This window comes from Drosophila mauritiana, chromosome 2R, assembly GCF_004382145.1.
Source record: "Drosophila mauritiana strain mau12 chromosome 2R, ASM438214v1, whole genome shotgun sequence".
NCBI lineage: Eukaryota > Metazoa > Arthropoda > Insecta > Diptera > Drosophilidae > Drosophila > Drosophila mauritiana.
The window spans coordinates 15,720,859-15,738,191 of record NC_046668.1 but is presented as its reverse complement, the minus strand read 5'-3'; the positions used below and the strand labels follow the sequence as shown (position 1 = coordinate 15,738,191).

General features: G+C 41.1%; 1 protein-coding gene across 19 annotated transcripts in view; it reads right to left on the bottom strand.

The window, feature by feature from the left end:
- The window catches only part of LOC117138355 (muscleblind-like protein 2), a 161,656-nt gene that overhangs the window by 14,273 nt on the left and 130,050 nt on the right, over positions 1-17,333 (bottom strand). For 6 of the 19 annotated variants that reach the window (XR_004459195.1, XM_033300405.1, XM_033300416.1 and 3 more), the window contains 4 exons: positions 10,315-10,485; positions 9,288-9,464; positions 2,063-2,302; positions 494-535 (listed from right to left, as the gene is read on the bottom strand). Coding sequence is in view for 17 of the 19 variants with exons in the window: in XM_033300405.1 (XP_033156296.1) it covers positions 494-535; positions 2,063-2,302; positions 9,288-9,464; positions 10,315-10,485 (630 nt within the window). In the remaining 2 variants the exon portion in view is untranslated. Of the gene's footprint in view, positions 1-493; positions 536-2,062; positions 2,303-7,186; positions 7,421-9,287; positions 9,465-10,314; positions 10,486-17,333 lie in introns of all 19 variants that reach the window. The other 13 variants (XM_033300419.1, XM_033300420.1, XM_033300414.1 and 10 more) reach the window with 6 other exon arrangements.

Genomic DNA, 17,333 nt, shown 5'->3' with positions numbered 1-17,333 from the left:
AAAAGCTATACGTAGTAGTTGGCAACTGAATAAATCGAAAGTGCGTGCAGTTCGGTGGAAAATTGGGAAAAGCGTACGCAGTTTACATTTAAGTGAAATGAATTGGCTTTCGGTGTTATTGATTTATATAATTAATCTTAGTTTTTTTGTGATATTAATCCGATCGGTTTGATATTTTTTGTGTGCACATAAGCTTTGATATCTTTGTTAAGATTAAGAGGTCTCCATTAATGGTTGATTATTTATGAAATTATACTGTTTTTTTAAAAAGCAGACCAATGTCCTCGATTATTGAGCGATTTCGATAGATTTTGAATGCATGCGGCGTTCATCGAAAGTTTATCTGGTAAGTAGCATATCTGGATGTGTGTATATATTTATCGCTTGATATTGCTATTCAGGCGGTAGTCTATATAGTGTGTAGATAGTTTGAAGATCGGTTTCAAGGCGGACTACTGTAGGTGGCGATTGTCATTCAGTTTGGAGTACTTACGAAGTTGTCATAGTAAAATGAACCAACCGTTTTAACATCCATCTTTATTGGCATTTATCGATTGTTGTTGATTATGCGGTTAGTGTATGATTTGTAGTTGATTGTTGGGTTATCATTGTTTGATTGATGATCAGATCGGATCGGATCGGTTTCGTTCGGGGTTAGCACACACATTTCGCATTTATTATGTTCGATATCGAGAGACATAGGTGAGATAGGTGGTGTTTTGAAACGAACGCAAGAGTTTATGGAATCGAAGAAGAGCAAATGAAGAGGAGAGAAGAACACAAATGAAATTAGTGGATATATCCTGGGCACAGTACAGTGGCGTTATGGCATTAATCAGATACATATATACATAAACGGGTACACAGATACTTAGTCCTAATAAGTGGCAATGTGATGTGATGTGTGGGCGTGATGGGCGTAATGTGAACGGAAAAGAGGGCGGGACAAACAAAGTCTGCAGGCTGCAGGTGCTGCATGTTCAGCTAATTAACCAGGAAAAGCACTTAAACAATTAAGCTCGCGAATGCAATCAGTGGCAGCGGCAGAGGCGAAAGCGAAAGAAAGAAACTTACAGTTACCGCTGAAGGTAAAGCTACAGATACAGATACAGCTACAGTTACAGTTACAGATACAGCTACATAGCTACAGCCTTCGCAATTATCGGTTAAATCATTTTAATTAACACTTGGCAGCGCAAATGTGCTCGTGCTGTGATTGTGATTTATCATATGCCACGTGTAATTGGTTAAACTCGCTCTTGCCATTGCAAAAAGTGTGTTTGTGTGTGCGCGGGTGTGTCTGTATTGATTAGTGTGTGGCTGTGAGCGAGTGTGTGTGTGTGTGTCTTGGCGAGTGTTTGCGCTTTTGATATATCGGATAATGACTTCATTTTGTAAATTAAATGTCGGGGGTTGCATCCCCAGCCGACCTGGCCATGCTGATGATAAACGTTAATTGATGGCACTTTGATGTGCATCTGACTGACTAACTGAGTGGGTGGGCACGTGAGTGATTGAGTGGTGGAATAACTAAGGTTGGGTGGTTAGGTGAAAGCGGAGAGCATTTCGCTTCGAGGGTCAGATGTACGTTACTGGGGTTTTAAACGGAGGGTTCATCTACTAAGTGGTTAATCTTGACCAGTTTGCAGTCACACGCGCTTTGGTGAAGCATTTAAATGTGCAACATGATGTTCACAAAAATACTTTTTAAAATGTAATTAAGATTTTAGAAAGCTTTTCAGTATTACGATTAAATTACAGTATGTTAATAAACGCATCTTTGCTGCTTTTCCTATTTTCTTGCACACCAAAGCAGCTTTTCAACTGTATTTAACAAGTTCTACTTAAAACTATTTTCTTATAGCGCAGATCCTTCGAAGGATCTCGTCGGACGCCTAAAAGCATGCAACAAAAAAGGCAAACTCAGTTAGAATTTCAAAGGAATGAGGATAACAAACTAATGTCGTAAATTGAATTAGGAAAACCATAAACGCAAGAATCCAAATATGGAACAATTCAAAAACGCAAAAACACAAGGTGAAGGATAAGAACAGAAAAATACCAGTGGAAACATGTCGGTCGTGTCCGCCGCCCGCTTCTTGCCCACTTCCAGTGTGTGATGGCCCATGACAGCGGCGGCAGCAGCGGCGGCGGCGGCAGCGGCGTTGTTTGTGGTTGTTGTTGCTGTTGTCGAGGTGGCTGCTGCGCCAGCGGTGCTGTTGTTGTTGTTGTGGTTGATGTTGTTCAGCTGGTGTTGCAATTGTTGTTGTTGCTGGTGATGGTGTGCCGCAAGAGGTGAGGTCTGTGTGAGTGTGTGTTGGTGTGTGCGTACGTGTGTCAAATATTTTTGAAAATTCGAATCGTTTTTTTTTTTTTTTGAAGTAGGAAATGTGCAAAATTATTAAAATATACAAGCATTTAAATGGCGTGTCCATTAAATAGTTGAGGGATTCCGATTTGAATTATTTAAGCGGCAGTGGTGTTGTCATTTTCAATTGATTTTTTTGTTCATTTTTTGTGCGATTTCCATGAATAATTAAATATTGAGTCCAAATTCGGATTATTTTTTTTCAGCACAAATTGCAGGGGGAATATTAAATTTTGATTGTTTGTGCATTTTTAGATTTTTCGTTCGTTTTCATATTCAGGTTTTCAGGTGCACAAGTTTGTGAGTGTTTTTGTGATTGTATTCGTACCATCCATCGTAGAAGCAGTTACAGTGTGTGTGGGTGTGTGTGGTTGAGTTTGTTTTTGTGTTGGCACAGGCGAACAGATGAAAAATACATAATAGTAGAAGAGTACGGAAGTGTTTTGATATCGATAAGTAAATAAATAGAAAAAAATCAAATCGTACATATATAATGACTATTATATTTGTATAGAGAGTAAATATGAATAAATCAAGTAGAAATCAACGGTAATCCAAATAAACACGATTTCCATTTGATATTGAAAGAGTCTTAAAACGGTGTTACTCATACCAACTAAATGTTAATAATTTCGATTAATATTCATTGGTTTATTCAGAAAGAAGCGTAAAATATGTTACTTTTGTGTGAGTGAAAAGCCTTGTTTGGTTAGAAAATCGTTTCAAAAAAGCTTGCGAAAGCCAGCGAAGTGTAAAAGACCTGTTTTCTTAAATACAATAACTTACATAACTTACATTAACTTATCTTAAGGAATGGCATATTGCATGGCTGGCCAACAAAATCACACGTATGTATCTGCAAGTGATTCGGCAATTTTGACAAGACACATTCGCATTTGTGGGTTTCTGTATTTATTTCAAGACACATGTTATATATCAAGTATACCTACCGATGTCCCGTTGCTGCTGCTCATTCATAGCTAAGGCAACTCAAGGATAATGTAAACTACAGAACTCTGTTTTGGGTTTAGTGGCATTGGGTTTGTGTATTGGAACTATAGTTCTTCCAGCGTAACCCAGTTTTGGTTTTTAAGCCATATCATATACCCCAGTGTTCACTTTTAAATCTCCGGCAAAGTTGCGACCCCAATTTCCGTTCCCATAAATTTTCCTGCACAGCCCAATGCTAATGCGTTTAACACCGCAATTGGATTCAGCTCTTGCCCGATTTTCGCCCCTTTTGCCACGAAAGTGGACTCATGTGTGCCTAATAACCAAGAACCACAAAATAAAAATAAACCAAATACGGCAGCAGGACACTGGCAAAAAACTTAGCATACATTTGGCCACGGCCGCATGAAAGAGTGCACAAATTTGCATTTAAATGGAGAGGCAGCGAAAGAGACAGATAGTCTGAGGTGCAAAAGAGACGGCCAGTTGAACCGACTCCTTCGTTTTTTCGAACCGATTTTTTCTCTGGGCTAGTGTCACTGGGCATGAATGCTACAAATGGATTAATTCGCTTGGGCGCGACAACATCGTGGGGTGTTCACCATATCTACATATATCCCATGCTGGATGTGTGTATCGTATTGGGGTCGAGTCCATAAAAAACCAGCGGGTTGGCCCAGCAGACTCCGCTGGACAATTCATTGGCATGGAAATCTCTGCTTTTAGTTAATTTTCCGGTTCAAACGTTATCCGGCCCGGACTAATCCATGTTGTCCATGTCCGTGTCCGTGTCCGTGTCCGTATCCTTGTCCGTGTCCCTGTCCGTATACGTACACGTATCCGTGTCCCGTACAGGTTGACATTTACATTTTTGGCCAGTTCGGTGAGAAAAAAGAGATGGCTCTCCGTCCTGGTGTCCTGCCGTGAACCGATTCCCCTTCAATTTCACTTTTCCTCCGGCCTTTTTTCTTGGCCGAGATGCTCTTGTCACGCTTACATGCCGGGATTATAGTTCTGTGTGGTCGTTCGTTGCGGCAGGTGGCATATTCGCCATCGACGTCGAGGGGAGATCCCCCATCGATATGGGGCTTTTTTTTCCCTCTTTGGTTGCTGACATATGGGGGACGTTTCGGTGACCCAGAATGCCAAACAGCAATCATAATAAACAAAACTTAAACGCTTATCAACGACAGCAACAATAACACAGGGAAATAATATAGGAAAATCATATATGCAGAGGTAAATTTTTGTGTATTTGTGGTGTTGTGGTTTTGTAGCGTCTGTTGGCTAGATTTGGTTATATATGTAAGAATATATATCAGTAAATACGCATGTAACTCGATAAGGGGCAGGGATAAAATCAGCTAACAGTAGGGTACATTTAGGGAGAGTATAATATGGATATTGGAATTCTTCAAAGTCGGACTACGACCAAAGTATAAAGATTATAGTTCGATGAAATCTTTTCACTTTGCATGCTGGACTATATTGTGTTTTATACAGAGAATATTATTATAAAGCTAAGAGATTTATTAACTTGAAACAGTCTACGTATAGGTATTTAACAATGAGATGTATTGAAAGAATTGGAAATGGCTCTGAAATGAAACAGCAGCATTTCATCGGTCTTGTATATTTGACAATAATTAGTTAACTCATGAAATAATTTTGCCGCCCTTGATAATCCCTTCCATTTGTATGATATTCATCTACTTTAAAATTCGATTTTGCGGGAGATCAAAATAATGCCCGATATAAAAAAAATCAACAACCATGGCAGACAGGTGCAATAAGGTAAGCGTTTAATTCCCATTTTTACCAGGCCTGTAATCACATTAAACGAGCACCCATAAATACAATTATCGGCTCAGAAAGTGGCAGCATGGCGGGGAGGGAAGGGTATGTCAACATATGTGCCTGGATGTTGTGTGCTTTCGGGAAAGTATCAAAGGACATTTTCATACAATAATCACGTTTGTCGTGCCCTTCCGCTCGACGAGGAGAGCCTCGATTGAATTACGCCTAAAATGCTGCAACAATTTTTCACTTTATGCGATATTATGCTGCAATTATGTGTGTCATTTTCACCACCCCTCTCCCACTCCCCTTCTCTGTCTCTCTCTCTCTCTTCCACTCCCGCTTCCAGCCTGGCCAACAAGGACATCGTTGTTGTTTGTTGCGTCAAATAAATTTCCAGCAGAAAGCAATTAAGTCGCGAATTAAGTACGGCGCATAGGACACGCAGCCGGGAAACACGGATACGTACCACGTACGTGCCCATATGTGCATGTATGTGTGAGTGCCGTGTTGGCCCGGCTGCCTCGCTTTTCCGCTTTCCCGCTTTTCCTCCGCATTTTCCCTGCTCGACCTGCTCCTGCGTGCTCAAAGTTTTAACGCGTTGTAATAAATGTTAATTTTGGCCCAACGAAAATCAACATTTATGGCGTGTTTTATGTGAGCTTCAACATATTTCCCGTGTTGCCGGATATTTTTGGCCCCACATCCCCCCTTTTTTCCTTCTGTTGGCAGGATTATGCTCTTCCATCTACCCACGCTGTTTGTTTGTTTCTGTCTGGGGCGCCTACTTAAAAAATATAATTATATATTGATCTACAAACAAAATTAACATCTAAATGACGCTGAACACCCTGTTTGAATGGTGTCTCACCAAATGATTGTTGAACATTTCATTTGCCTTGGACAAACATAATTAAGTTCAGCCAAATGAGTTTTCAATTAGCCATAAAATTATATTTGATGTCTCTACACTGACGTTATTTAAATATTTTTATCAAAATCAAATTTTATATTGAATGAGTAGTACTATACTAATAAACAATCATTTAATAGAAATATCAGATTTTAAATTGGAAAACGTATTTTTTTACATTTCTATTTCTAGATATATATACTAAAATGGTCACTAATAAGTAACACAAAATTGTTAAGGTTTTTTGAAAACTATTTGAGTCCACGTTGATTTCAGGCAGAATTATTTGGTTCATTGATTTGAATTTTTCTATATTCGCGGGCGACGAGTTCGAAAGTCGCTAAAGCGTTTATTGCATAGCCATTGGCAATGCCATTTAATATGCAGCATAAATAAATAGCATAATTTGTGTTTTACAAATTTATACGATTACACACATTTTTTGCAGCTTTTCGGGGGGAATAACAGTTATTTGTAAAGAGATTTTATATGTGAGGGCGTGTGTGTTTGCATAAAGTTAATTAAATTGTTTGCATGCGGCATTAACTTCTAATTAAATTTGCTTTAAATCCATATATGTACATATATATGGGAGAGATTTTCGAATGAAATCGAACGAACTGTGAATTTGGCATGAAATTAAAGCAAATTCAATCAACTATTTTGAACTAAGCAGGATGGCCTAAGGTCATCTATCGCTAGATATATACAGGATATATATAGATAGAAATATATATTTATATATTCGTGTGGCGTGTTAGTGCAGGAGTAAAATTCTGTGTTGTATTTCTCTGTTGAGGTTATTTGGAAAACAAAAACAGAAAACGCTAGTTGGGTGGCTTTTTCACAAACTGGTTTTTACAATTTTTGGTAGATTTACCTAATTTAAGGTTATAGATATTGATTTGAATTACTTTGTAACTGTGGTTATAGCTTAGAAACCAATTTGTGAAATCATCGCCATTGCAAACATGTTCAAAACTAAAAATCACTTTCGCAGATAAACGAAAAATAAGGAAAATCATAAGATATTTAGGCAGCACAAAGAACACAAACGGAAATCAAGGAAATCAAAAATACTGGGCTAAGGTTGATCGAACGCAAACGCAAAGAGAAGGTTCGAAAAGTATAGAAAAATATATAGTATATAGCCATACCGCAGCTGCAGCAGCGACAGCGGTGGCGCGTGTTTGGGCCGCTTTTAATTGTGCCTGTAGGTGCAGGGGGGGATGGAAGTAGCGGCAGGGGTCGCGTGCGCACCTGCCCTTCACGGCGTCCATGCAAACCGTTATCGAGCCGTCGTCGTGCCTGGCGACGCTCTCCTGCGGATGGGCGAACCGGCACTCGGATTCCGCCCGTTTGCAGGCGCCGCGCAGGAATTCGCGGCACACCTGGATTTGCGATCGGATTCGGGTTCATAATCGTTATCGTTATGGTTATCGTTATCGCATTGGCAATCGGATTCATCGCAATTATCGCCATCGATCGCAAACACACACACAACACGACGCCCACATTTCGATGATCATCGTTGAGTTTTTCAACAGTATTTTTGTGATTTTTTTGGGATGGGCATTACATATCGGTTATATATATTATTATCAGGTGGTATATATATATTTTTCGATTCATTGGATCGATATTCGTGGTTGCAGCGCACATCGGTATCGGTTTTGGTATCAGTATCAGTTGATTGGTTGATTGGTTGGCGGGCGTTGGCAGCGGATAGCAAAAGTGGCAGCAGTTGTGGTTCAAAGTGGTTCAGTGGTGTTTTTCGGTTTGGAGTGTGTGTGTGTGTTTTATAGGCGGAGAGGTGTATGTGTGTGTGTGTTTGTGTGGAGTGTGGTTTTTGGAAATAATGGAAGGATATTCAGTAACAAGTTCATTTCTTTTGTTTCGTTTTAAACTTTTAGTTTACGTTTTAGTTTTCATCAAAAGAAAAGTTAACTATTTGCGCAAAAATATATATATATTTTCGATTCGTTCCAAGTCAAATGGTAGGCAAGTTTTAATTTTTTTTTAGTGGTTAGAGCCGATACAGATGCATTTCAAATTTTTGTTTTATTTGTGTTAGGATTTTTTTTGATTATGCTTTTTTTCTTGCTATTGTACTTGCCCCTTGGAATTGGTTTGCATTGGTTTATTTTTGGGTGTGGTTTTTATTTTTGCTTCATGCCGATTAGTTTTCAATTTGCATTTTTTATGTTGGTGCACTTTTGAGTACGAGAAAACACAAGAGGAACACGTAGCACAAACATAACAAAAAGGAACAACGAGAATGCAAGGATTATTCAAAATCAGGAGTAAACAAATACACGAAGACGTTACGAGGAGCTCGGGGTGGACTGTTTGTAGAGAGTATTTCGGTGTCTGCTGATTCAAAGTAAATAAATAGCTTGAAAATGTAAAGAAAAGTCTTGAAATCAATGGCTAAACGTCTACCAACTCTATGCTACTAAAAAGATCCTCAAGGGAGTACGAAAAACGCTGCTACTCTTGAACTCCACATCTACGATGAATTTTATTCAAGGCCCAGGGGGATTTTCTAAAACTCTATATGGGGGTCTGGAGTATGGAATGAAAAACGAGCCTCCCATTCCGCTTTATCCGGAAAATGAAAACAACTATAGAAAAACGGGAAAATAAATGTGAAATTAGAAATTGATGTGCAAAGAATTCTGCAATTTAGTTTCTTGGTCTATTTACAGGGCTCGTAAGCTTCCTAAAAAAGCTTCTGAAAAGCAGCTGCTAGGCCAAACTGCAATATTGTGCGATCGACTCATGAATCGATCCGTACTAGTTCTTTTATATTATATAGATAATAAAGTTGTAAGGAAATGAAAAGAAGAGAACATCAAGATTGGGTGTCTTTATATTTGGTTTCAATTTGGCGGTGTTAGACAAATACGAATGTGTGTCAAAACGTCGAATCAATTTCTGGTTATTGGCGAATTATACAGTGGATTTTGGTCGCAATTTCAGCTTGATCTTTTGGCAAACTCAAAAGAACTCAAAACTCTGTACAATGTTTTCGTTTTTAGTTCGCAATAATCGTATACATAGTTTATTATTAATACTAATTAGAAATATAAATACATAAAGACATGCCACGTAATAAAACATTGGAACGTAAAAAACTTTCGTTAAATCAATAAACACAAAGTAAGCGTAAATAAAATCGCGTTAAATTGACTTCATTGGATACATAAACATATATCGAGATATATATATAGTCGGCGGCATCAGACCGAAACTCACCTCTAATCTGTCGGAACGTGGTATTTTCTGCTGTGCCACCTGCACTGTTTGGGGCACCACGGGTCCCAGTTGGGAGGTCACGGGATCCGGACCCAGCAAGGCGGGCACCAGGTGTCCCGTTGTGTAGTACGGACTGTACGAGTTGGCCGGAATGCCGGTCAGATAGGGGTTTGTTGCCTGCAAAAGGATAGTCGGTCATTAGGCCATTATAAACATTCATCAAAATCAAACGGTTGTGTCCATCAAGACTTAATCAAAGCTCTGAGGATTTGAGCCAAGTGTTTATATCGAGTCTAATTGGGTTGCTTAATCGCACATTCGCTTTCTATCAAGTTAAAGAGTTGGTCATCATATAAGTATCTTCAAACAGTAAAACGTGATGAATATATTAAGATCCAACTGTTGTCAGGCTTAGCAGTCCCTCGTAAAACATCTATTTGGAATTCCTGTCTGCTCAAATGAAGTCCTCTTTTAAATCTGTTTTATTTATGGCCTATCCCCATCCAAACGTAATGGTTCGACACCCCATTGAAGGCTTCCGCTGCCCATTAACTGACCCCTTCTCGCTGGGCACAAATTATGCCTGGCACGCACTCGTAAACCTTTTTGGCCCCAACAACACTGGCTCTAATGAAAATTCATGCATTTTTCAACAATCAACATGGGCAGGGAACACAGGAAAAAGTAAAAAAAATATATAAAAACACTCGCCCTAATGATGACTGTCGTTTAGCTGCAAATCCACAAAAACCATGTCGCAAATTATTTGAGAATTAATTTTCGATTTGTTATAAAGCGGGAAAACTCCCCCTCTGCATGAATAAAACATTCCTCTTTCTCACTCTTTGACTCATTTTCGCGCACTTTGAATTTCTCGATTTTTTTTTGCTCTGTTTGGTATTTTGGATATTCATGGTCGTGGTGGTGGAGGAGTTCGCTTATAAATATTCATATTTTCGAACTGAAGGCCAGTTGGAAAGCGAATGGAATGGGGAAAATTCAATTAAAGTATTAGAGCGGCACTTACCACGGCTGGCACTTGGCCCGATATGACCGGTTGGCCGGGCGCGATGCCCATCTGTTGCATCAGTGCATTCTTGAGGGCCAAATGATTGCGTCCATTTATCAATAACTGATCCTTCAGATGCTGTGGTGGATGAAAGTATTTGCACGGCGGTTTATCACGATTACAGCGGCCCTGCAAGAAAATTCAAGCGAAATGTTTAGCAAATTTTTCCACTACCTAGTCAGCATTTTATGTACACATATATAAATAAAGAGAGAGCTTCATAAATTTCCCCCGACTGACAGCCAGTTGGGGGTTAAATCTTTGGGCCATCCACATCGGCAGTCGGCCATAATTCAGTTTCGATTGCTGGCAGTGGCAATTTAGTAAGCGTGTTGGCCAGGAAGTGCTTTTGTCGCACTAAATAAATTACTAGAAACAAATTTATGTTAATGCCATTTACTCCTGGTTGCGGGTCCTGTGTTGATTAACGCAAATTGTTGTGCTTAACCTTAATGCCCAGGTCCTTTCTGGTTCGCTTTGCAAGGGTGAGCAGAGCTTTATTCGATTTGATTGCTCTGCTTGGTTATTTAACTGCTTAAATACAGATAAAGGCCTTACATCTAATTAAAAGTTTTATTTGTATGTATTAGATGGATAGATCTTAAAGTAGCCAAGTGAAAAGAACTGACGTAATGTGTTATTAACAATATCGCGAACTTGTGTAAGGCAATCGCCTTATCCCATGGTAGTTGTTATAATAGCGAGCCATTTGAAGGAAATTACATTGCCTGCTCTAAACTTCCTGCTATGTAATTTGCGTTATCCTTGGCATGACTCAGAGTCCTGAATAACTTTATGTTCGTGCTGTCAACACATTTTGCCCAGCCCCAAAAAGAAAGCCAAACCAATTAACTGCATGCAGAAGCCGTTGCAATTCTGCTTCGGGGAAAATCAGGAGACCGAAATGTTCATGGAACATGGCATCGCAGTTTTTCAAACATATTTTCGGGCTATATGCGCGATCGAAATTCGTTTTTAATTGCGAAAAAGTAAAATTTCACTTCATTAGCACGTGTAATTGTGGCGCCGGATTAACGCGGCTCACTCTCCACTTTAAGCCGAAATGTCAACAATAATTATAATGACCAAAGCATCGAAAAGAATGGGCACCCATGATGCATGCAACATGGCATGTGGAAGAGGGATTTTCAGCCGTAACAAGGGCAGGCCAAACCGGGCAAACAAATATGCATGTAAATTATATTTAATTCAGAGCAAATGAAGTTAACAAATATTTGCATACCAGCAAAAGCAAGGCGACCAGCAAAATGAGTGAAAAAAGGGATGCAAAAAATTGCGAAATTTATATGTAAAAGGCGAAAATTGTGTGTGCATAAATTGATTGTTTGCCCTGGCCAGACGAGGACAGCAAATAGCAGGATCAGAACGAAAAGACAGGGACGGGGCAACAGGCAATTGTAGCAGGGACATGCCAACTCGTTTTTCGGTTTCCTTTCGTGTTCTTCCCCTTTTTTTTCCCTGCCGCTGCTGCTGATGGCATTTGCAATTTATGACGCCCCGAAAGCTGTACAAGATTTATGGCACCCAACAACTGGCGCTAACTCACAAATAATTGTTGCCGAAACAACATTTGTGTTTATTTTTATTTGCTTTGTTATGATTCTCCAAATTATTTGCTAGCATATTGACAAATGCGAGGCAAACTGGGTGGGGAAAGTTTTTAATAAACTTTAAACTATGTATCAGTTGTTGGCACTCCTTGCAAAGCCATAAATTAGGCTAATTAATTGTCAAATACTTTGCATACCCCCAACGTTCGATGGATAAATATTTGGTGAGCCAACAAAATGCTTTGCATTGTTGCCTCGCAATTTTGATCAATAAATACAGCACAAAATATTTATTGACGACAAGCAAATATTTTTATCCATCCTTCTGTGCGAAACTTTCAATCAGCAGCTGCCAGGACTTTCAGCACACACAAACAGGAATACACTTTGGCATATTTGTTTGTGCTTATTGGCGCCATTGGCAGTAATTTAATGCTTGGATTGAGTTTATTCAACAACAGCCAACGTTTTCAATAGCTGCACTTGCACACTCTGTATCGGTATAGCTCTACTTTGTAGCTCTAATGCGATAAAATGCAATTTTTTCAAATCGCTCACTTGTTGCCCTTCTAACTGGGTTAATTGCGCCCTGATGGCCATCTAGTCATGTTACCTACATAATTGCTAACTGAATTATCAGTGTGCATAAGCGGAGGGTTACGTTATTGATGAATCTATAAATCGATTTGGCATTCGTTTTTCCCATTCAGACATTCAGTCGTTCAGCTCTTTCAAGGGCTGTGGAAGCAAATTTAAATTGCATTTGCTGGCCACAATCAAATAAGACATTATTCTTACAGTCCAGGAGAGATGCTCCTTCGGCTGCAGGACAGACATTATCTTTGAGTGCCAAGCGCTTGCCACTTTCCACATCCACCTCCCAGCCTCACCTCCGCATCCACTTTCCCATTTCCCGGGGCAATTTCTTTCTTGTGGCTGGCGCCCGTAGATATGCAACACTTTCTTGCTGCTGCCGCTTGACATTGCCACCGCGATTTCATTTTTTTTCCGCCACCCCCACCCCATTTTTCCTTTCCACACGCCACACTAAACATTTTCATGTCATTTCGATTGTAATCTGCATGACTGCCTCGCTCCTTGGGCGTGCGAAAAAAAATAGAAGAAACGAACGCGAGAGAGTGAGAGCGGAAAAGCGAGTGCGAAAATTGCAAATGGTGTCCACTCACGCACGCAGGAGGGGCAGTGGCGGAAAATGGAGAACGTGGGGGGAAAATGCGGGGGCGCCGCAGCATATTTGCATTGCCAACGTTCGGCGTTCGCGTTGTGCAACTGAAAGTGGAACCCTTTTTAGAGCACTCGCCGCCTTTTTTCGCAACGCTTCTTGTTTCACAGCTTTGGTCTGATGCAGATTATCCGCTTTAAATTGCAATGATTACTTTTTCGCTATCCTGCTCCCCTTTTCTATTTTTCCTCTTTTCCGTTATTTTTTTTTCTATTTTTTTATCCTTTTTCGGGTGGCATGATGGCAGTGATGGCATTTCAGAGCCATTTTTCTTCTTTTGCCAGGCCATTCGAAACAATGTCGCTGTCGTCTAGCGTTCTGGCATGCCATTGTGGAAAAGCAACAGCAAGCTGTATGGTGGCCATTGGCTAAGGAATTTCTCATGTTTTCATGCCAAGTGCAAGTCAGGTCCAGTCATGTATATCGTCGCGTATCGCATTGCCATTTGGTCGACATGCGTCTTGGGATCCCAGCTCCATCGTCATCCTTGCCCCAAGTTAAACCCCCTTTTGGGTACGCAGCTGTTGGCCATCAGCGACTACGAGCTGGATGCTTGGAGCTGGGAGCTAGGAGCTGGGAGCACTCAAGTCCATGTCCTCGTTCTCGTCCAAGTCGTTGGGTATTAAATGTCATTTTGCATTTCGTGACAAGTTGGCTAATCTGACTCGAAAGTTATTTATTTCTTCTTTGTTGAGTGCAAAGGAATTTTTCTTACACTTTTTTTTTTTCTCCGGCTACAGCTACAGCTTTTGCCCTGAGAGCATTTACATGGCATTTTCCCTCAGGGTCTCTGTTTGCTCGGAACTCCGTTCGCCCATTTTTCCCCCTTTTTTTTTTCGCCGAACAACTCTAGCTACTTTTCTTCAATTTAGCGGCGATAGGAATCGCCTTTGAATGTTAATAAAACGGATTTTTATGCAAATTTAAAACTGTTTAGTGGTTCGACTTTGGTATGCATTAAAAGAAGAAAAAATGCGATCGCGTCTAGAGCCCTTGCGAAAATAGACAAAGAGTTGGTATATAATACGAATGAAAAATGTTCGCGGGGCTTTGTTTGATATGGGGGAAAATGAATGGCAATGGCTTTAAGGTTTAAATAACGTTTGGAAATTTTAGAAAAAATTTCTTGTTCCACTTAGTCCACCAAATATCTGCATTTCATGCATAATCTTGTAAGCATTCTATACAGCTTCAAGCAGTTACAAAGAAAACAAACCGAAGATTCATTCCAAAAATTGCTTTTTCTTCATTGTCATAAACTCTGGAGGGCGTTACTGCCTGCAATTTTCCGGCAAGTGAGTGGGACTTATGATAAGCCACTTTGGAACACACAAATTGCATGTCCTGCGAACTTTTCAGCCTTATTTTCTTCCCACATCGTGCAGTGCAAACTCCATTTAAGGCTTTACATAAAACATAAGCGGAAAATGTTGCCGAATAAAAATGTAGGGAACGGGAAAACAACAACGCTGGCAAGCATAATTCCTGACACTCTTCGCTTTTGGCCATTTTTGAACGGCAAAATGCTGAGAGGGAGAGAAAGAGAGAGTCGCTTGCCAAAAAATTTAATGCAAACTAACGGCACTACAAGCTTTAGCACTTTGCATTCCACACACACACACACAGCAATGCACTCCAGCTCACACACATGAGAGGAAGAGTTGGCCAATAGCGGGAGCTAGTAGATAGTTGAAAACTATTTTCGACGCTTAACGGAGAACTCAATTTGTTTTCACTTGGCCATGGCCAAAACGTAGCTCAATAACACAAACAGCAAATAGAGATAATCAAAAAGCAATTGCAAACAACAGCCAAGCCTCAAAACGAAAAGAGGAAGAGGGAAACGGGGTAAGAGAGCCGAACGCTGTGGACACATTGAGATATTTATTGTATAAATGCCGGCAACAAAATAAATTAAAAATGACAATTCACCGTAGGCATGTCCTGGGAAATCAAGGCAATTTTCCATGTGCCACACACACACCTATACACGAGCATGAGCACACACACACACACACAGCCTCAAACACCCGACTGCAACTAGTTTGCAGTTTAATTTTCAATATGGCTAACCGGCAGAGTCGAGCGAGCGAGCATTGAAAATGAAAATATTTTCCTGAAATGCAAACAAATTGGCAAAAGGCAAATGGTCAATATTTGCTGGCCATAGGAGCCGGCCAAAGTGTTTGTTTCGAGCCCGGTACAAAACAATGGCCAAAAGCAGAGGTGGATAGCCAGCTTGCTGGTTGGGTGGTGTTTTTCTTTTTGTTTTTTTTTTTTTGTATTTCGGTTGGAAGGTAGACAGCGACGACCAGCGGCGCATGCTAAGCGATTCGCCTCAGACAAAAGGCAACGGCAACAGCCGGCCGTATCTGCAGTCACTGAACTCCTCCTAAAAGTATGCAGCGCCAAATAGCCATGCGAATGTGAGTGCATCCCTTTTTGCTCTCCTGTATCTCTTTCTGTGCGTGTGTGCGAGCGTGCGAGTGTGTGTGTGTGTGAGTGGGGAAAACAATGAACGGGCCTCGACTTTCTGTGGCCATGTTTTTTTTCAATCATGCGTTCGTTTCCTCACTCATTCATTCGCTCGACGGGCCACACCGCACAACTGCAGTTGCATACTTTTGGGATTTGCAACAGATTCCCCACACGATCCTCTCTCGCATTGCCCCCCTCCCCCACCCCTTCTCTGCAGGAAACTGCCCCAGTGCGACAATCTGAATCGGTTGCTTTAATATTAAACCAGCAACTTAGGACCCGGTGAACCATTATCCTGGGAGTAACTGCATTCGAGGGATTTGTGTTAATTGAAAAATGTGGCCTAGAATATGGCGAACACAACTGTACTACTCTAAAGTGGATTACCTTAAGGACAAAAGTGCACTCAGTTAATGGAATTCGACTAAACGTTGCGCTGTTACTGTCGTGTTATGTTTTTTTGCCATTTTTTTTTTCTTTTTTTCCAAACTATACTTGAGTTGGCCAAATGGCTATTTCTGATTTCGGTAGTGGCCCTATCTCACTGCCGTATTTTCGTTTCATTTGCTCATTTAACCTGCGCTCCTCTCGCTCCCTCCCCCCACCATTTCCCTCTCTCTTTCGCTCATTTCATTTGCCTCGCGCTTATCAGCCTCGAAATTCACTTAATTTAATTAAAGTGCACAACGGAGTGAGTGCAGAACGAAAAAGAAAAAATAAAACAAAAATAATAATAAAACGGTGAGAGCGCCACTGAAAAAGGCAAGAGAATTTCACATTATTTTTGCACACAAACACCGGAGCACCCAATGCCAGTGGTCATTCCGCTCCCATCATCATTGCCATCCTCATCATCATCAGCACCGCCGTCGTCGGTGTGGACGTCATTGCTTCATTTTCGCCTGCCGGTTACGGGGCTTCGGCTCCGTTGCGCCCCCGAATTAATTTCCGTTTTGCAAACCAATTGAAAATCCAATTTTCAATACACAAACCATATAACGCCATGCCCCTCATCTCATCCCAGTCACACCATCCACTCGTATGCCCGGCATACGTTTAACTAACGTCCCCGTCTCCACATCGAGCGCTGGGCTGGTGGATTCCGGTAGCACACGTGGAAAAGTTTGCTCACATTTAAAGGGCTTTAAAAAAAGTGGCAAGCGAACGTGGGCCGAGGGCCACGAAACGGGCAACTGGAGGCCATTGGCCACTGCGCCCGAAAGTAGGCAACAATATATATGGGCATTAAACGTAAACCGACTGCAGCCTGCGGGGGCAACAGCCCAGGCTCCATGCCCCCGTTCGGCTTGCATTGCCGTGTTTATTTGTACACATGCCGACACACACACACACACATAGACACACACGCGCATACACGTGCTGTACACCCATATGACCACATAATGCACGCCATGGCGCCCGAACAGGGACCCCTTGGGACCGGCTGCGGTGCGTGCTTGTGTGTGTGTGTTGCACATTGATTTTTTTCTGCAGGCCAGCCAGCCGAAGGCTTTTCCTCCTCCTGATTTGACCACATGGCCAGGACGCTTTACAAATTGCAAGGGATAGCCGGGCACTGTTAGTGGGATTTCCTATAGCGATTCGATTAATCTGGCCAAAGAAGACTCGGCGCTGGCTGTATCTAACCGGAGGATTTTGCTTAAGCCCAAGGGAATGCAAGCGGA